The sequence below is a fragment of the Ruditapes philippinarum genome, unplaced genomic scaffold (genome assembly GCF_026571515.1).
Source record: "Ruditapes philippinarum isolate M1 unplaced genomic scaffold, ASM2657151v2 ctg2444_1_1_1_1, whole genome shotgun sequence".
NCBI classification, from domain to species: Eukaryota; Metazoa; Mollusca; class Bivalvia; order Venerida; family Veneridae; genus Ruditapes; species Ruditapes philippinarum.
In genome coordinates this window covers 71,667-89,744 of record NW_026860393.1, presented here as the reverse complement: position 1 = coordinate 89,744, position 18,078 = coordinate 71,667, and the positions used below count along the sequence as shown (strand labels likewise).

At 35.7% G+C, this 18,078-nt stretch overlaps 1 protein-coding gene across 1 annotated transcript in view; it reads right to left on the bottom strand.

Annotated features, from left to right (window-relative positions):
* LOC132759904 (sacsin-like) overlaps positions 1-18,078 on the bottom strand; it is a 61,883-nt gene that overhangs the window by 16,922 nt on the left and 26,883 nt on the right. Inside the window, exons 5-6 of the mRNA XM_060751778.1 lie at positions 13,729-13,876; positions 6,648-8,213 (exon numbers count right to left, since the gene is read on the bottom strand). Of these exons, the coding sequence (XP_060607761.1) occupies positions 6,648-8,213; positions 13,729-13,876 (1,714 nt within the window). The remainder of the gene's footprint in view (positions 1-6,647; positions 8,214-13,728; positions 13,877-18,078) is intronic.

Sequence of the window (18,078 nt, the reverse complement as noted above, 5' to 3'; positions counted from 1 at the left end):
GATGCATAACTGACCAAAAGTACTGTACAGTTTATTGACTCTAGGTGAAAAAGTTTTTGAGATAAGCACGACACAAGTTTAACATTTTGAATTTATACTAAGTCAAGGGAAATACTTCTAACAAAGCTAAAAAAACTAAACACGAAATCCCCTAGGAGTACAACTGACATGCTGAACAACATTCCTGTAAAGTTTCATAACTCTAGGTCAACATTTGCCCAATGGTTAAGAAGATGTTAGAAACAAAAGTTGATGCAAGACTTACACAGCCAAATCATAATAGCTCATAATAAGCACATTGTGCTCAGGTGACCTTAATAAATCTACTTGGGTGGTTGAGCAAAAGATCCCATTTAAAGATTATTTTTAATTTCTAAGCTTTTGTGATTACCTTGTTCAGTGGATTGGAACTGTTTTCTTAATTTTTTAATGACCACTGAAGGATCATTCCTGAATATTGTCATTACTATTGGTGAAGTAGTTAACAGGAACAGGTTATTTCGGTAAAAATGTTAAAAGACAAATGTCCACGGATATCGCACACTGGGGTATTACAGTATCTAAGCTTGCGCACTTGTGATCTGGACTTAATGATCAAGGCTACTGTGATCATCATCTTTGACCCACTGACCTCAAAATTAAAAGGGGTCATCTCCTAGTCATGACTAAAAAATCTCAAACTAGAGACACATGCAAATTAAGAGAAGGGGACTTTTAATTGCTTACTTTGTGAATAAAAGAAAACATCAATAACTCATTCCAAAACCCAAGCCGAGCCAATTATGACCACAGAACACTACAGTTTGAAAATTCTTGGTAAACTCGGGTCAATAAGACAACGTTTAATGCCAGATTTCAAATCTAAAAGCCATCAAGGTTTTAGAGAAGACGGTTTTTAAAAGTTTTACTATATACATGTTAGGAAACATTATTCTTCAGAGCAGGATACCAGGGCCATTAGAAGTATACAATATTGATATGCCATATATAAATGTACCATGCACATGTATAGGTTGTGTTAAGAAAAGTATCAAACTTTTGAAGAGAAGTTTACTGTATAAAGTCATATTAAACTAAATAAAAACAAGGGTAACATTTTTAATCCATGTCTGATATAACTTGTAGTCAGTTTGTTTCATATATGAATGATATGATAATTAGTAATGGTTCAGATGATGATGTTTCAATCTAAATGTCAGCTTAAGCCCTTTATCTTCAGAGGAAGAGATAAGGTTTAACTTAACAAGCAATTATCATAGTATTGCAAGCAATCCACAAGTCCCCTACCGGTTAGAACCCCAGCAACATTCTGATTTCAATTTTACCAGTGAATGAATGACATGAATGAACTTAAATCTTTTGAGTTCTAAGTTTGTCTATTTCACAGTAATGTGTTAAGTTTCCCTGCCTAGTAAGGCAATTATGTTTATACAACCTTGTCATATTATTATACGATGTGGGATTTTAAAGTAAATCCTATAAGGAATGAAGAAGTTGGAGAAAAAATACCAATTTCTCGAAAAAAATCTAAGTTCAAGGGGGACATAATTCTGGAAATAGTCTTGCTAGAGTATTTAACCTTCTCAAAATGTTGAGTGATAATAAGAAACATATATATGAAGTTTGAAGTAGATACATTAGGAAATAAAGAAGTAATTTAAAAAAGACAACATTTTTTCCATAAAAATTCTAAGTTCAAGGGAGGTAATACTGATAATTTTTGTGCTAGAGTTGTAAACCTTGTCACATATGATGTGGTTGATGACCAGAAACTTATATTTAAAGCTTGAAGTAAACACCTTAAGAAATAAAGAACTTATAGTGAAAAAGCTGAAAAAATTAAATCAGAAATCTTGAAATCCAGGCTATTTGTTGCCATAGCAACCAGAATTTTCAACATAGGAAGAAAAGAAAAAGATGTGCATAATCTGCAGACTGCCATCTACCCATATTTTATATTTCATAAAAATATTTTCAGTACTTTCTGAGTTATTACTGGATCCAGTTTATGTGTTAAATTTGACATATTTTCAGACTATTTGTTGCCATAGCAACCAGAATTTTCAACATAGGAAGAAAAGAAAAAGACGTGCATAATCTCCATACTGCCATCTATCCATATATCAAGTTTCATAAAAATATTTTCAGTACTTTTTGCGTTATCGCGGGATCTAGTTTTGTGGACGGACGGACTGACGGACTGACAGACAGACGGACGGACTGACAGACAGACGGACGGACGGACGGACGGACGGACGGACGGACGGACGGACGGACAGACAGACAGACAGACAGACAGACAGACGGACGGAGGGGACTTTAGGTAGGGGACTAATAAACATGTACAAATAAAGAAAGCCCATGGACCATCCCTTCACCCTCACCCTAACCCACTCCACTTGGCATGGCCAAAATTAAAAAATCTTTGTAAAAATCCAAAGATGATGTTCATACAAATATCTAAGCACTAGCACTCTGGGTTTCAGAAAACAAAATTTACTATAAACATAAAGAAAACCTATGACAATCCAGAGAGCGGCCAATTTTTGACCCTACAGATATAATCTGTATAATTTTGGTTAAGGCTGTGTAATGCCAGGCAAGTTGCCAGATGATGCGTTTTGCAAAAGAAGAGTGATATATAAATTGGTTTGCAAAACACCTGTATTATTATTGACTACAGTATAAAATGATGAAATAGTAACATGAAGTATTCTGTCGCCCTATCAATTACTATGAAATACACGACTAACACGCTAGAAGAATACTAATCTACGTACAAACATAAGATGATGCATTATCCAGCAAGACCTAAATCTTAAATAACTGTCAATTCCTTTTTTATAACTTTTCCTTGTTGCAGATCTATGTATTTAACAAGATATGTCTGTAAAACATGTATGCCCCCTATCGGCAGCCAATTAGTCATGTGGCCAGGTTATTATGACTGACGTTTGACCTAGTGACAAAAGATTCAATAGGTGTTATCTACTGGTCATGACTTATCCCTAGGTCATTGTGACTGAAAAGGTTTTGTGCAGCAATTTATTAACAAAGTTATCACAAAACTTACCAAATAATATAAGCAAATATTTTATCAATTATGTAAGCCTCCTGTATGAAAGACAATTTGTTATATTACATTAGACATTGAAATAATTATACCAAAAGCATTTTTAGTTTAATTAAAAATATCAACCAAGGCAACTTGAGTTATTGGTCGGAAACGGTTTTTTGTACAAGATCAATGTGACTTTGACCTTTGACATTTAAATTAATAGGGGTTACTACTGGCCAAGACCAATTCACCTGTGAATTATGAAGGCAAGGGCCCATCAGTTATTGAGATATTTATCAGGAACCAATTATACCTCTGACCCTTGACCCCAAAAATCCAGAGGTTAATTTTTCTGACCAAAAGCAATGCATTTGTAAAGTTTGAAGATCAACAGTCCTTTAGTTGTCGAGTTATTGATAGGAAACTGTTTTGACATAAAAGGTCAGTGTGACCATTCCCTGACCCCGAAATCAATAAGGCTCATTTACTGGCCAAGACCAATGCACCTAAACAGTTCAAGGGCCAATAGCCCCAGGGTTGTCAAGTTATTGATCGAAAAGAGTTTTAACCTACAACGTCAATATGACTTTGACCTTTGACCATTTGCCACGACCAATGCGCCTTCAAAGTTATAGGGCCAAAAGCCCATGGATTGTCAAGTAATTGATCGGAAACAGTTTTTAACTACAAGATCATTGTGACCTAGATCTTTAACCCTTGACCCCAAAATAAAAAGGGTCATCTACTGGCCAAGACCAATGCTCCTATGCAGTTTGAGGGCCAAGGGCCCTTTGCTGTCAAATTATTGATTGGAAACTGTTTTACCTACAAGGTATTTGACCTTGACCTTTGACCCTATGATCAAAAAATCTACAGAGATCATTTACATGACAAGACCAATGCCTCTACAAACTTTGACGGCCAACAGCCAATGGGTTGTCAAGTCATTTACCTGAAATCGTTTTTACCTACAAGGTCAATTTGACCGACCCCAAAATCAATAGGGGTCATCTACTGGTCATGAACAATCCCCAATACCAAGTTTGAAGTTCCTAGGCCTAAGCGTTCTTTAGTAATTGATTGGAAACCATTTTGTATACAGACAAACGGACCAATAGACCGGCAGACAAGTACAAAGCAATATACCTCGTATTCTTTCAAGGGGGGCATAAAGAGTACATAATGATGTTTAACTATATGCTGTTTCATAGTATGGAGACTTGAATTGAAAACGTGTCTGAGTTAAATGGAAAATAAGAGACCAAATCTGAAATCAAATCCATTTTGTAAAGTCAGAATGTACTATTTCAATTTCATAATTTTATCAAACTGCAATTCTGCTAGCTTTAAAAATAATAGATTTTTCCTGCAATTATTTCCCAAAAACTATTTTTCAAAAGCAATAACAGCACAGGTCTTCACATTACCTTTTTACATTATGCACATTACACAAACAAGAGAGACATGATGGCCCTGAAATCGCTCACCAGTGTATAGGCCCCCTGGGTGTGGCCAATTTTAACCCAAGGGCTTTTATTAAAACAAACTTGGTAGAGACCCACTAGAAGACTTTTCATGATTAATATCTAAGCTCTAGCTATTTAGGGTTTTCAAAAGGAGATTTTTTCAGTTTTTACTATATACAAATAAGGAAAATCAATGACCCCCTGGGGAGGGGCCAATTTTGACCCCAGGTTTTTTTTTAACTTGGTAAACACTGAGTAGACGATGTTTCATGCCAAAGATTTAAGCTCTAGCTCTTTTGGTTTTTAAAAAGAAGGTTTTTTAAAGTTTTTCCTTTCGGTTGCCTTGGAAACCAGAGTTCCAAGTCCAAGTTCCGAGCAAGCCAAGTCCCAGATGTAAATCAACCGATATAGTTCGTAACAATTTTGTAAACAGCCCCTCAATTTGGTAAATGTCAGGGATTTTTTAAACTAAGCAGGAACAAGATTGTATTTGTGAAAAAATGCTATGCCACCGCATTAATATAGCAGAAAAAGATTTTTTTGTTACTATACAATTGAACTTTGCCATAATGCGGTAGTGTCTAGTGAATTTGGGGGTCAAGGTCATATTTCAGCATGTCAAATCATTACACACATGTGCAAATGTGTCTAATGTTAAGATACAAATGCCATAGTGCAATAATTGATTCAAAAATAAAATAATTTTTCATTTATGAAAAATAGGTATTAACTGTATAACATAGCTGTATTAAACTTTGAAATACAGTTACTTTTTCTTAAATACCATCTTTTCAATTAAGCATTACTAATTTCTTAAAACATAATCATTATTAAATACATGGTGTGAATCAAAATGTCCTTATAATGTGCTCAAACTGTTTCATTTAACATCTCTACAAATCTCATAACTGTCTTGCTAGAATCATTACATAAATATCTCTGAAAAGCATGACCTAGGTATTGAATATTTTACATAAAAATTGCAGAACATGTATTAATCATTCCAATGTAAGTTATTTCCTTTCGCACAAAAAGATTTTTTTAAAATTTTACTGTATGTTCATAATGAAAATCAATGACACCGGAGCCGGTCCAATTTTGACCCAAGGGCTATAATTAACAATATTGGTAGAGGAAAAGGCCTTATGAAAAATATCTAAGCTCTAGGGCAATTTGGGTCTTTACAAGAAGATTTTTAAATTTATTCTTATTATCTATTGTTTGCCAACCTGATTTCTGCATGGAATCAAATTTTTTGAACAACTTTGGAAGCCCTTCACCCAAGGAACAATCCTGCCAAGTTTGGTTGAAATTGGACATATGGTTTTGCACAAGCAGATTTTCTAAGTTCACTATATAATGTAACACACACACACACGCGCTCACGCGCGCGCACACACACACACAAACACACAAACACACAGGTGAATAACTATATGCCATCGCAGATGCGGTGGCATAAAAATGATAAAATGTTTAAAAGTTTAAAATTGGTGGGATGGTGTATCTGTTCAATATATAATTAACAATAATTTTGTTTCAGTCTTTTGCATGAATATTTTTATTTGTTCAGTTCTAAGAGAATGTTGTTTATAAGGATGATATTATAGCTAATTTTGAGTTCCCTTATTTCCTAAAAAGAGCAATTCTAATACCCAAGCTTTTATTCAGGCAAGTGTCAGTAACTCGTATTGTAAATATTGTTTACATTTTGCATGCAGGTGTCCTTTAAGGCATAATTACTGACCAATATTATTTTGTCAGTCCCTGATAGTGCTCAGTAGGATGGTGGTGAAACCTAAAAGCACTAAACTGAACCTATTTTTTTTCTTTTTTTAGTTGAAAGTCGCACCAACACAGTATAGGTCATATGGCAACTTTCCAGCTTTACTGGTGGAGGAAGGCTTCAAGAGTGCATTATTTCAGGCACAAACTGGCACCCAAGAAGAACCACCAATGTTCCTTAAGATAGCTGGATAGCTTCCTCACATGAAAGAAGTCCCAGCAGAATTTGAATCCACAGCAAAACACAGGGATGTGGTTTGAAGTCAGCAACTTAAACTACTCAGTCACAGACTCCCCATGACATTTTCTTTAATAATGGATAATAAAGGGTAACTAACCTGAATTACATATTTTTTCAATGAATTCTGTAAGCTGTGGTCCAAGTTTTGCAGATTCCATTACAATTCTATTCTCTTGGCCTGGAAACATCTTCACAAATGCATCAGAACAAAGGTAAATGGGCTGACTTCCTTTCCTGAATTCAATCCACTTGTCAGAGGCCAATGGTAATAACTCTAGGTCTTGAAGAATGGCTTCATTTCCTAGTAAATAGCCTAAGATATTTATTTTGTCCTTGTGTGTCAATTGCTTATATTGTTGTTGTTGTTTCAGTTGCAAAGCTAATGATTCTGGGGTGAGATCTTTTATGTATGGAAAATGTGATTGCAAGGTGTCAAACAAGGAAAATGGAATGTCAACATACTGGACGCTTATTTTCTGGAAACATCTCACAACAGATTCCTGTAGTGCAACATCACCTTCATTACTTGACAATGTCCTAAATGTTGCAAAGAATGCTCTTCTCAAGTCGATCCATTCCTGTGTGTGCATTCCATATAAAATTTCTCTTTTACCAAGATATTCATAAAGTTTATTTTCTAACTCCATCCATCTCTTGTGGGTCTTTCTTGGTGATGATTTACATGTTGGCAGTGTGTTATATACGGCCTTTATAGATATGTCATCATTTGAATTCTTCACTGAAACTTTTATAATTTCTAAGACAAGTAATTCATATGCTTTTGGAAGGGCTTCCTCAATTAGAGCTTTGTTCCAAAGAATTGACTTGTCATCTATTGGCTTTCCCTCTTGTTCCTCGGTCTCCCATTTCATATGGTGTCGGTTTTGGCTGAGTGCAAAGAAACCATTTACATGCACAGGTAACCCAGTCAACCTCTCACCTTCCTTTGGCAACGGCAGGAAACAAAAAACATGTCCCTCAAAGTCATCATCAATTTCTTTAAGAGGTGTTGCAACTCCAACATATGGGCTATATCCTAGATTTTTATCTTGTATCAATTTTTGGAAACCAGCTGATGCACTTTCATTTACAAAGTAGTTCACAACCAGCCATTCCTGATGCTTCTCTGTACCACCAGACAACATGCGTATTACAAGGTGTATTGTAGAATGTATATCTGGACATTCAGAAGATATATTTTGGTTCTGAATTTGGTCCTTAAACGCTTGCCGGGAACGTCTTACAGCACCATCTTTGTCCTCAATTTCCAGTTGGAGAGTTTCACTTATTTTTCTATCCCCGTCCCTGGTATGCAATGATATTTTCTCAATATTTTTAAGAAACAGTAATATGTTTGATGCATCTGATGCAAATGAATCAAATAGATTGTTAACCTTACTTTCATTGTACAAAGTTTCTGAAAGATCGGACGGGTTTTCACGAAGTGGGAACCAAAATATGGTACCTTGGAAGCCATCTTCTTGCAGAGATTGTCTGCAAAGACCAAATGTATCCTCTAAGGCTTCCCAAAATGCTTCTGCATCTAGTCCATCTTCCTCATATTCCTCAAGCGCACACAGGTCTAGTGTAGCATTTACTCTTTCTGCAGATTGCTGTGGATTTATCAGAAGTACTTTATCACCGCTTATGACACAAGGAAAGTCTGAAATTACATTATGACAAAACTTTTTTAATAATCTAAAAACATATTTACATGATGATTAACAGGTTTCTATCAGATGACAAAATATAAATGAATTATTTTGAGTTACCTTTTCTAAACTTCTCTGCAGTAGAGAAGCCCCTTTTTGCATGCTGGTTTACACATAATTATATTACACTGATTAATATTTCATTATGATATCATATAAACCAGCGGAGGGATCTGGTAACAATTTAAGTCTGTCAGTCTGAGGTAATTTCAAATATAATTATTATTGTAATATCTTAGGTTTTCAAGGTCAATCAGTCCAATGCTTGGCCATTTTTGGGGGATTACATATGCCATATTTTAAGTCTATTTGTTGCCACAGCAACTAAGGAAAAACAAAAAGGTCTTCATTATCTCCAGACTGCCAAGTTTTAAAAAAATATTTTCAGTTCTTCTTATGTGTTCACGGAATCCAGTTTTGTAGACTAATGGATAGATGGACAGAGGGTAAACCTAAAGTCCCCTCCAGTTAACCAGTAGGAGACAAATAAACAAGAACTGTTTTTGGAAACAGACAAATACCCACCAAGCAGGGTCAAGTAGGGAAACCATGATGGCTTGCATTAAAGGCTAATAACAATAATTTTACCATAAAAAGAATGTTTTTCTATATTCACATTATAACAAATATTCTCTCATATTCTCAGTTAGCCAAATTTTTTTTAGTTGTGACATGTTTTCCTTATGCCACATACATATGCCTAGTTCATGGATGGCAGAAAGGATGGATATAATTATTGATGTACTTATATGAAATTACAAACCTTAAAAGTCATACATTGATCTTAATGCTACAAACTCATCACAGATTGTTTTAAAGAACCATATTCTTTAAAAAGGTTTTTTTTTAATCTGTCACTCAGAATGACAAAAAGACTGGACATGCTGTCATATCATGACTTTTAACATTCAAGAGCTGGACCTTTTGGCAGATGAACTAAATTTTGCTCATTACATATAACCTTAATAAGCAGCATATTCATGCATAATTATTTTCAATGTTCATCCTGGATGACAAAGCGTTGCACAAAAGAAGACAAACTATTCACAATTGTCAAGTTTGACATATTAGAGTTACCTTGACCTTTGAAGTGGACACTTGACCTCTATTGACGACACATCATCACGTTTAACATGTTTATTCCAAATTATATAAAAATCCATCCAAGAATGGATTTCAAAATAAGTTTGAATAAATATGTTAGACATGATGATGTGTCAGACATAGGGGTCAAGTATCCACTTAAATGGAAAAATATATCATGACTTTGGAAAACAAGTGTGACCTTGACCTTTTAGGTAGGGACCTGATTAATGCTGGTGATAAGTTAGCATGTATATAATGTCAAACACATTTATATTAAAAAAAATTAAAATCATTTAGAGTGGACAAAATTGTTGAACTGGCAGACACATTTTTTAACTTAAATGTAAAATTTAAAATTTGTATAATGATGTGTGAACTTCAAGTTTGACATTGACCTTTAAGATAGGGACCTATCTATCTGGTGGTGTGAACTCACAGAGGAACAGACAGAGGACAGAGAAATGATGCCTATGTCATGGCTACTCTGAAGCATGCCACAGCTATCTTGTAGCAGCTGAAAAAAAGCATTAATGGGTCAAAATACTTTTTTATTCAAGAGCCTTCCACTAAGCCACATCGAAATCGTTTAACCAAAAACCCTGTTAAATATGAGGAAATACTTCAGGTACAATGAAACCATGTTTGACTTTTTCTTATTTCTAAAATAAACAAGAGGGCCATGATGGCCCTGAAGTCGCTCACCTGTATAAAGGCCCCCGGAGCGGGGCCAGTTTAAACCACAGGGCTTTTATTTGAACAAACTTAGTAGACAACCATTAGAAGATGTTTCATGCTAAACATCTAAGGTCTAGCTCGTTGGGTTTTTTATAAGAATATTTTTTCAAGTTTTTTTCTTTACACATAATTATAGTTAAAAACAATGACACACCTGGGACAGGGACAGTTTTGACCCCAGGGCTTTTATTTGAATAATCTTTGTAGACACTTACTAGAAAATGTTTCATGCTTAATATCTAAACTCTAGCTATTCGGGTTTTTTCAAAGAAGATTTTTAAGTTTTGCTATACACATATAAGGAAAATCAATGTCCCCTGGGGCGGGGCCAATTTTGACCCAAGGGCTTTTATTTGAACAAACTTTGTAGACACTCACTAGAAGATGATTCGTGCTTAATATCTAAACTCTAGCTATTTGAGTTTTTTCAAAGAAGATTTTTTAAGTTTTTGTTATACACATATAAGGAAAATGAATGACCCCCGGGGCGGGGCCAATTTTGACCCCAGGGCTTTTATTTGAACAACTTGGTAGACACTCACTAGAAGATGTTTCATGCTTAGTATCTAAACTCGAGCTATTTAGTTTTTTTCAAAAAAGATTTTTTAAGATTTTGTTATACACATATAAGGAAATTCAATGACCCCCGGGCGGGGCCAATTTTGACCCCAGTGCTCTTATTTGAACAAACTTGGTACACATCCAATAGAACATGTTTCATGCCAAATATCTTAGCTCTAGCTCTTTGGGTTCTTTAAAAGAAGATTTTTTTAAGTTTTTACAATATGCATATAGGGAAAATCAATGACCCCCTGGGGCGGGGCCAATTTTGACCCCAGGGCTTTTATTTGAACAAACATTGGTAGACACCCATTAGGAGATGTTTCATGCTAAATATCTTAGCTCTAGCTCTTTGGGTTCTTTAAAAGAAGATTTTTAAGTTTTTACTATATGCATATAGGGAAAATCAATGACCCCCTGGGGCGGGGACAATTTTGACCCCAGGGCTTTTATTTGAACAAACTTGGTAGACACTTACTAGAAGATGTTTCATGCCAAATATCTAAGCTCTAGCTCTTTGGGATTTTTAGAAGAAGATATTTAAAGTTTTTTCTTTTGGTTGCCATGGCAATCAAGAGTTTTGCATGGAATTAAATTCTTTGGACAATTTTCAAAGGTGACAACCAAAGGAACATTCCTGTGAAGTTTGGATGAAATTGGCTTAGTGGTTTATGAGGAGTTGTCATTTAAAGTAAAAGTTTACGGACGGACGGATGGACGACGGACGGACAACGGACGAAAAGCGATCACAAAAGCTCACCCTGTCACTTTGTGACAGGTGAGCTAAAAAAACAGGAAAGATTTTATAGTATAGGTAATTCCTACAAAACACTTTTTGTAGTTGTCAGAGTGCAAGAAGAATGTGAAGTCTGACCAGGATTCGAACCGGGAATCCTCGGAACACCATCCCACAGCACTACCAATTGAGCAATCAGCTGCTTTCATATCTTCTCCCTTAAAAAATGAACAGGTCTTAACCCTGACATTCTCCGCGCTAAAATTTAAAATTTGTCCTCAAGTTTCCAAGATTTACAGAAGAGGGTGTATTAAACTCTATATCTTATGATATGCAGTCACAGCCAAATGTCACACATTGAGAAAAATCAGTAGCCTGACTTAGACTCGAATCCTGGGCTGCGTTTCATGGAGAGTCCTAAGATAAAAATTGAGGCAATTTTGCATTTTAAAGAAAATCTTAAAAAATGTCCAAACTTATGACTCCTATATTTATGACCAAAAACAGTCCTAAGTCAAGGGTTGTTTTAAGGTATCTTAAGATTGTCCTAAGTCAAAACCACTCCAAAATCAAAGATGGCAGCGTTCATGGTAGTGTTTTGAAGACGGAGGCCCCTGTGCCGAGGCGAGTTTTCAAGGACAGGTCAAAGGCGCTGGACATCTAAACTGACGAGGAGTTGATAAGTCGATACTGTACAAATTTCCAAGGGAATCGATCATGCAAAACCGATTTAGTGAAAGGGGATATTGAGAATAATTTAATTTTACCCGTGAAATATGGTGCTATATCAGTCAAATATATTTCATATTTTTTAAAAATAAATATGAAATATAAATATGAAAGTGGGCAGAGTTAAAACTCATATTTATTTTAAGGGACTTCTTGTGCCATTTTGTTTGAAAAATCTGATAAATACAAAACAACTTTTTGTTGAATTTTGTTTTGAAAACTATCTAGAATGCTAGAAAATGGTCTAAGAAAATAAATCCGAACCCAAATATCTTTGATTCAGTCATTAACGATGTACAGACGTTTAAAGAGTTGTTTACATTACATCACAATGTAGCGCGAAACAGCGCGTGTCATTGTATTTTGTAACTTTTTTCAGCTGAGCGAATTTGTCATATTAGTCTTAAGTTTACGACAAAAGATAGGACAGTTACTTGAAACGGTCTTAAGTGCAAAAACTTTTTCTCCTTAAGTTGGTCATAAGTCATGAAACGCAGCCCAGGACCCTCAGAACACGATTCTGCTGCCCTACTGACTTATCTATTCAGCCACATGCACATCTACCAACCTAAATAGTGAACAGTTCTGAACTGTGACAAAACAAGAGCCTGTTGAATCGGGTGATGCTCCCCGACTAGGTTTTGAACAAAGAAAAGTATATCTTTTGTAGTTTCAGAGTTATGTCCCTGAGACAAAGTTCAAAGTGTGATAATTCCAAACTTAGGCAAGGCAGAGTTACTGTTCTTTGAACTGCACTACTACTCAATGAGATATATCTACTGACTTGCGCGTGACACGTCGTTTCAATATGGTGATCATTTCTGTTAAATAGTTGTAAAATCCGACTTCAATGGGCCAGACACGATTTTGCTGCAAGGTCATGCTGTGACCTTGACCTTCAAGGTAGCGACCCAAATTTAGAGCGTGACACATCGTCTCAATATGGTGATCATTTCTGTGAAAAAGTTTAAAAATCCAGCTTCAAATAACGAAGTTATGGGCCGAACACAATTTTGCTACAAGGTCATGCTGTGACCGTGTCATGCTGTGACCGTGACCTTCAAGGTAGCGATCCAAATGTTGCGCGCGACACATTGTCTCAATATGCTGTTCATTTCTGTGAATAGTTGTAAAATCCGACTTCAAATAACAAAGTTATGGGCCGGACACGAATTCGCGACGTAGGTACGGACTGACTGACGGACAGAAAACCCGGCGACTATATGCTCCCCCGAATTTTTTTGGGGAGCATAATAAATTCAAAGTTCATTCTAACCTTAATGGTCAAGGTCATTCAAAGGCCAATGTCACATTTAAATTAATGGTCATGTCAGTTTTGACATAAGTGATCTTTTGTCTACAAATGAATCAATTCATAAATTAATAACAAAGTTATGTCAATAATAAGCGAATTTCAATACATTTAACCTCAGCAGTCAAGATCAAATAAGGTAATTAAGTCACATCAGAATAATTCAACATGTCTGTTTGGTCATATGTGTTCAATTTGTCCAAGTATGAATTAAGTCTGTAAAAAAATAACAAAGTTATGATAATTTAAGCAAATTACAAAAAGTATTTATATATTACTTGGGAAACATTAATTTTGTAAGTTTTACCTGTTATGTGAAAGACAGATTTGAATCCCAGTCCAAACCGTCCCACTTTCATTGGGTCTTCTTCTTTAATACTACTGTATATCATTTGTATACCTTCCCAGTCATTCTCTGAGAACACTGCATCATTGTACACACAAAGTGCTGGACCCTATAAAGTAAAAATTACATAGAAGTTCATGTGAAGCTGATTACAATGAAAATAAGTGATAATATGATATGATTGACATTGTAAATCATGAAATGAAAGTAACTGAAACTATCACTGAAGGTGATTCATACCCCCACCCGCCACCTAATCTATTTAAAAATTAATTTGACTAAAGCCAAATTTGTCATTTCAGAGGAGATGGTTTTTACTTTATACCTATGACCACCCTGGGACAGGGCTTTTTTTGACACTAGGGGCAAAATTTAAACAACTTTGGTAGAGGACCTACAGGTGATATCATATACCAAATATCAAAGCTCTAAGCCTTGTTCATCCAGGGCTATTATTTTAACAATCATGTTAGAGGTCTACCAGACAATGCCTTATAAAAAATATCTATCCTTTAGCCCTTTTAGAAGATTTTTTTTAATTATTCTTATAATTCCTTATGGTTGCCATTGCAACCAGATGTCTGCATGGAATCAAATTCTTTGCTGATGCTGCGGTGGCATAAAAATTAAGTTTATCCTTTCTTTCTCTTAACAGGTTTGTCATCAGTCAAACTTGTTCTTTAATGTCCACATGTGAATCATAACAAGAGAAGAAACATTTTAAGACATATTTTCAACACACAACTCTATGTAAACTAAAAGACCTCAAGGGCCAGGCCATCCCCAGGGTTGTAATTTATACAACTTTTGGGCTATGCTACAAAACCAAATAGATCTATTTAAGTCCAGGGCATTGTAGTTTCACATTAAAAGACTAAGATGTGTTTGCTATATATCTTAGTGTTTGCTATATAAGTCTATTAAAACTAGAACTGAGACCTTTGATCTTGACCCTTGATCCAGTTATTTTAAAATCAATAGGGGCCACCAAATGGTCATGACTAACATCTATGCCAAATACGAAGACTGTGGATCAAAGGATTCTTAACTTATTGGGCTGACAAGCTTTTTGAAGTCAAGGCCCCTGTGACCTTGACCTTTGATCCAGCGACTTCAAAAGCGACAGGGGTCATCTACTGGTCATGACTAATCTCTATGCCAAATATGAAGACTGTTGGTCAAAGGATTTTTAAGTAATTGCGCAGTCAAGCTTTTTATAGTCAAGCCCCCTGTGACCTTATCCTTTGACTTAGTGACCTCAAAATCAATAGGGTCATCTACTAAATATAACCGACCTCGATACCAACTAGAACTATCGCTGAATGGGATTTATACCCCCTGCAATGTCCTTGACAGAAGGTGGTTAAGGGAATAACTTAAGTGGCATAAATACATATACATAAAAAGAAATTATCTCTGGTGAAAACTAGAAATGTGTCCATAGGACACGGGTGCCCCCACCGCGCCACTGTTCTGTCAATCTTATGTCTCTAGGTCAAATATTTTTTGAAAACTAAAAATCTTTTACTAAGTAAAGGGCAAGAACTTTACAAATACTGAAAAAAACATCCACAAGCAAACCCCAAGGTGCATAAGTACACATGCTGACCAACATTCTTGTAAACTTTCAGGCCTACAAGTGAAAAACTTTTTGAGCTATGCATGAACAAGCTGAAAAGTGCAAATTTATACTACTGTAAGTCAAGGGCAATAACTCTAACAAAACTGAAAAAAATCCACATGCAAAGTCCAAGGTGCATAGCTTCACAGTGATGTAAATCATTATTCCTGTAATTTAGTGATGCTGATCATTATTCCTGTAAAGTTGGTTGATTCTAACTCAAGCACTCAAGGAACAAAAACAACATAATGAAACGGTTTTTACTAAGTCAAGGGAAATAACTCTACAACTACTGGATAAATCCAAAAGCAAAACCCAAGGTGCAAAACTAAATATGCTGAGCAACCTTCCCATAAGGTATAATGACTTTATGTCAAATACTTTTTGAGTTACATGCGACACAAGTTGAAAGTTGCAAAAAATTTCTAAGTCAATGGCAGTAACTCTAAAAATAATAAATAAATCCAAACAAAAATACCCAGGTGCACAACTCCACATGCTGATCAACATTCCTGTAAAGTTTCATGACTCAAGGTCAAATACTTTTTGAGTTACACGCGACACAAGTTGAAAATTGCAAAATTTTACTAAGTCAAGGGCAAAAACTCTAAAAATAATAAATAAATCCAAATGAAAATACCCAGGTGCACAACAACATATGCTGACGAACATTCCTGTAAAGTTTCATGACTCTAGGTCAAATACTTTTTGAGTTACATGCGACACAAGTCGAAAATTGCAAAATTTTACTAAGTCAAGGGCAATAACTCTAAAAATAATAAAAATATCCAGACAAAAATACCCAGGTGCACAACTTACCATGCTGATCAACATTCCTGAAAAGTTTCATGACTCAAGGTCAAATACATTTTTTTAGTTACATGCGACACAAGTTGAAAATTGCAAAATTTTACTAAGTCAAGGGCAATAACTCTAAAAATACTAAATATATCCAGACGAAAATACCCAGGTGCACAACTACACATGCTGATCAACATTCCTGTAAAGTTTCATGACTCTAGGTCAAATACTTTTTGAGTTACGTGCGACACAAAAGAGAACGGACAGACGGACGGATGGACGGAAGGATGGACGGACGGACAAGGGTAAATCTAAATGCCCGCCACTAAAGTGGGGGCACAAAAAGACTAACTGTACTGGTAATAGTATAAATATATATTGTTAAATCATGTTCGAAACAGTTACAAATAACCTTTCATTTTCCCAATGTACTAAACCTTTTTTACCTTCAAGTGTGGCCTTGACCTTAAGCTGGCACAAGGGTAAGATTGGTTCTGCACATTGCCCAGTTGGGGTGAACATTTGAGTAAAGTTTGAAGAAAATCCTTCTATTAGTATAGAATTTATAGAGCGGACACGACATATTGTCTAGTATTTGATTGCATGTAAATTTGAAGACTTAAAAAGGGGCATATCTTTGTAAAAATGCAATACAGAGTTATGAAACTTGACCAGCATATCTTACTTGTGACACATCATATATATTTTAAGTTTCAAGCAAATACCTTTTCTAGTTTCAGAAATATTCAAATACATGTTAAAATTAAGAATATTTTCTAAGTCAATTTTTGACTTTCAAGTGTGACCTTGACCTTAATACGGCAAAAGGGTGACATGGGTTCTGCACATCCCCTTGTTGAGGTGAACATTTGAGCCAAGATTAAAGAAAATCTTTCAATTAGTGTAGGACTTACAGAGCGGACATGACATAATGTCTAATATTTGATTGTTTGATATTTGACCTTCAATTGTGACCTTGACCTTATTAAGCTGACACATGGGCAACATGGGTTCTGCACATCCCATTGATGAGGTGAACATTTGAGCCAAGTTTGAAGAAAATCTTTCAATTGGTATAGGATTTATAGAGCGGACACGAAAAGGAGACTGACGGTCGGACCGACTGATCGATGGACAAAGCAAATCCATTATAGCCCCCCCCCCCCCCTCCCCTCACATTTTGTGCTGGGGGTATAAATATGAAGACTGTTGACCAAAGCATTCTAAAGCAATTGATCGGACAAGCTTTTTGAACAAAAGGCCCCTGTGACCTTGATCTTTGACCCAGTAATTTTAAAACCAATAGGGGCCAACAAATGTTCATGAACAACCTCCATGCCATATATTAAGACTATGGGTCAAAGAAATCTTAAGTTATTGGGCAGACAATTTTTTTGTCAAGGCCCCAGTGACCTTGACCTTTGACCCAGTGACCTGAAAATCTACAGGGATCATCTACTTATCATCAACAATCTCAATACCAAATATGAAGACTGTGTGCTTAAGAGTCATTAAGTTATTGGGCAGAATAGGAACAAGAGGGCCAGAGGTCGCTCACCTGTATATAGGCCCCCAAAGCTGGGCCAGTTTAAACCCCAGGGCTTTTATTTGAACAGCTTGGAAGACACCCATTGGAAGATGTTTCATGATGTTAAGTTTTTACTACACACATATAATGAAAAACAATGATCTCTCCCTCCCCCCCCCCCTGGCAGGGCCAATTTTACCCCAAGGGCTGTTATTTGAACAAACTTGGTAGACACCCATAAGAAGATGTTTCATGCTAAACCTCTAAGCTCTAGCTCATTGGGTTTTTTAAAAGAAGATTTTTTAAATGTTTTAAGGTTTATACTATTCACATATAGTTAAAAACAATGACACCCTTGGGG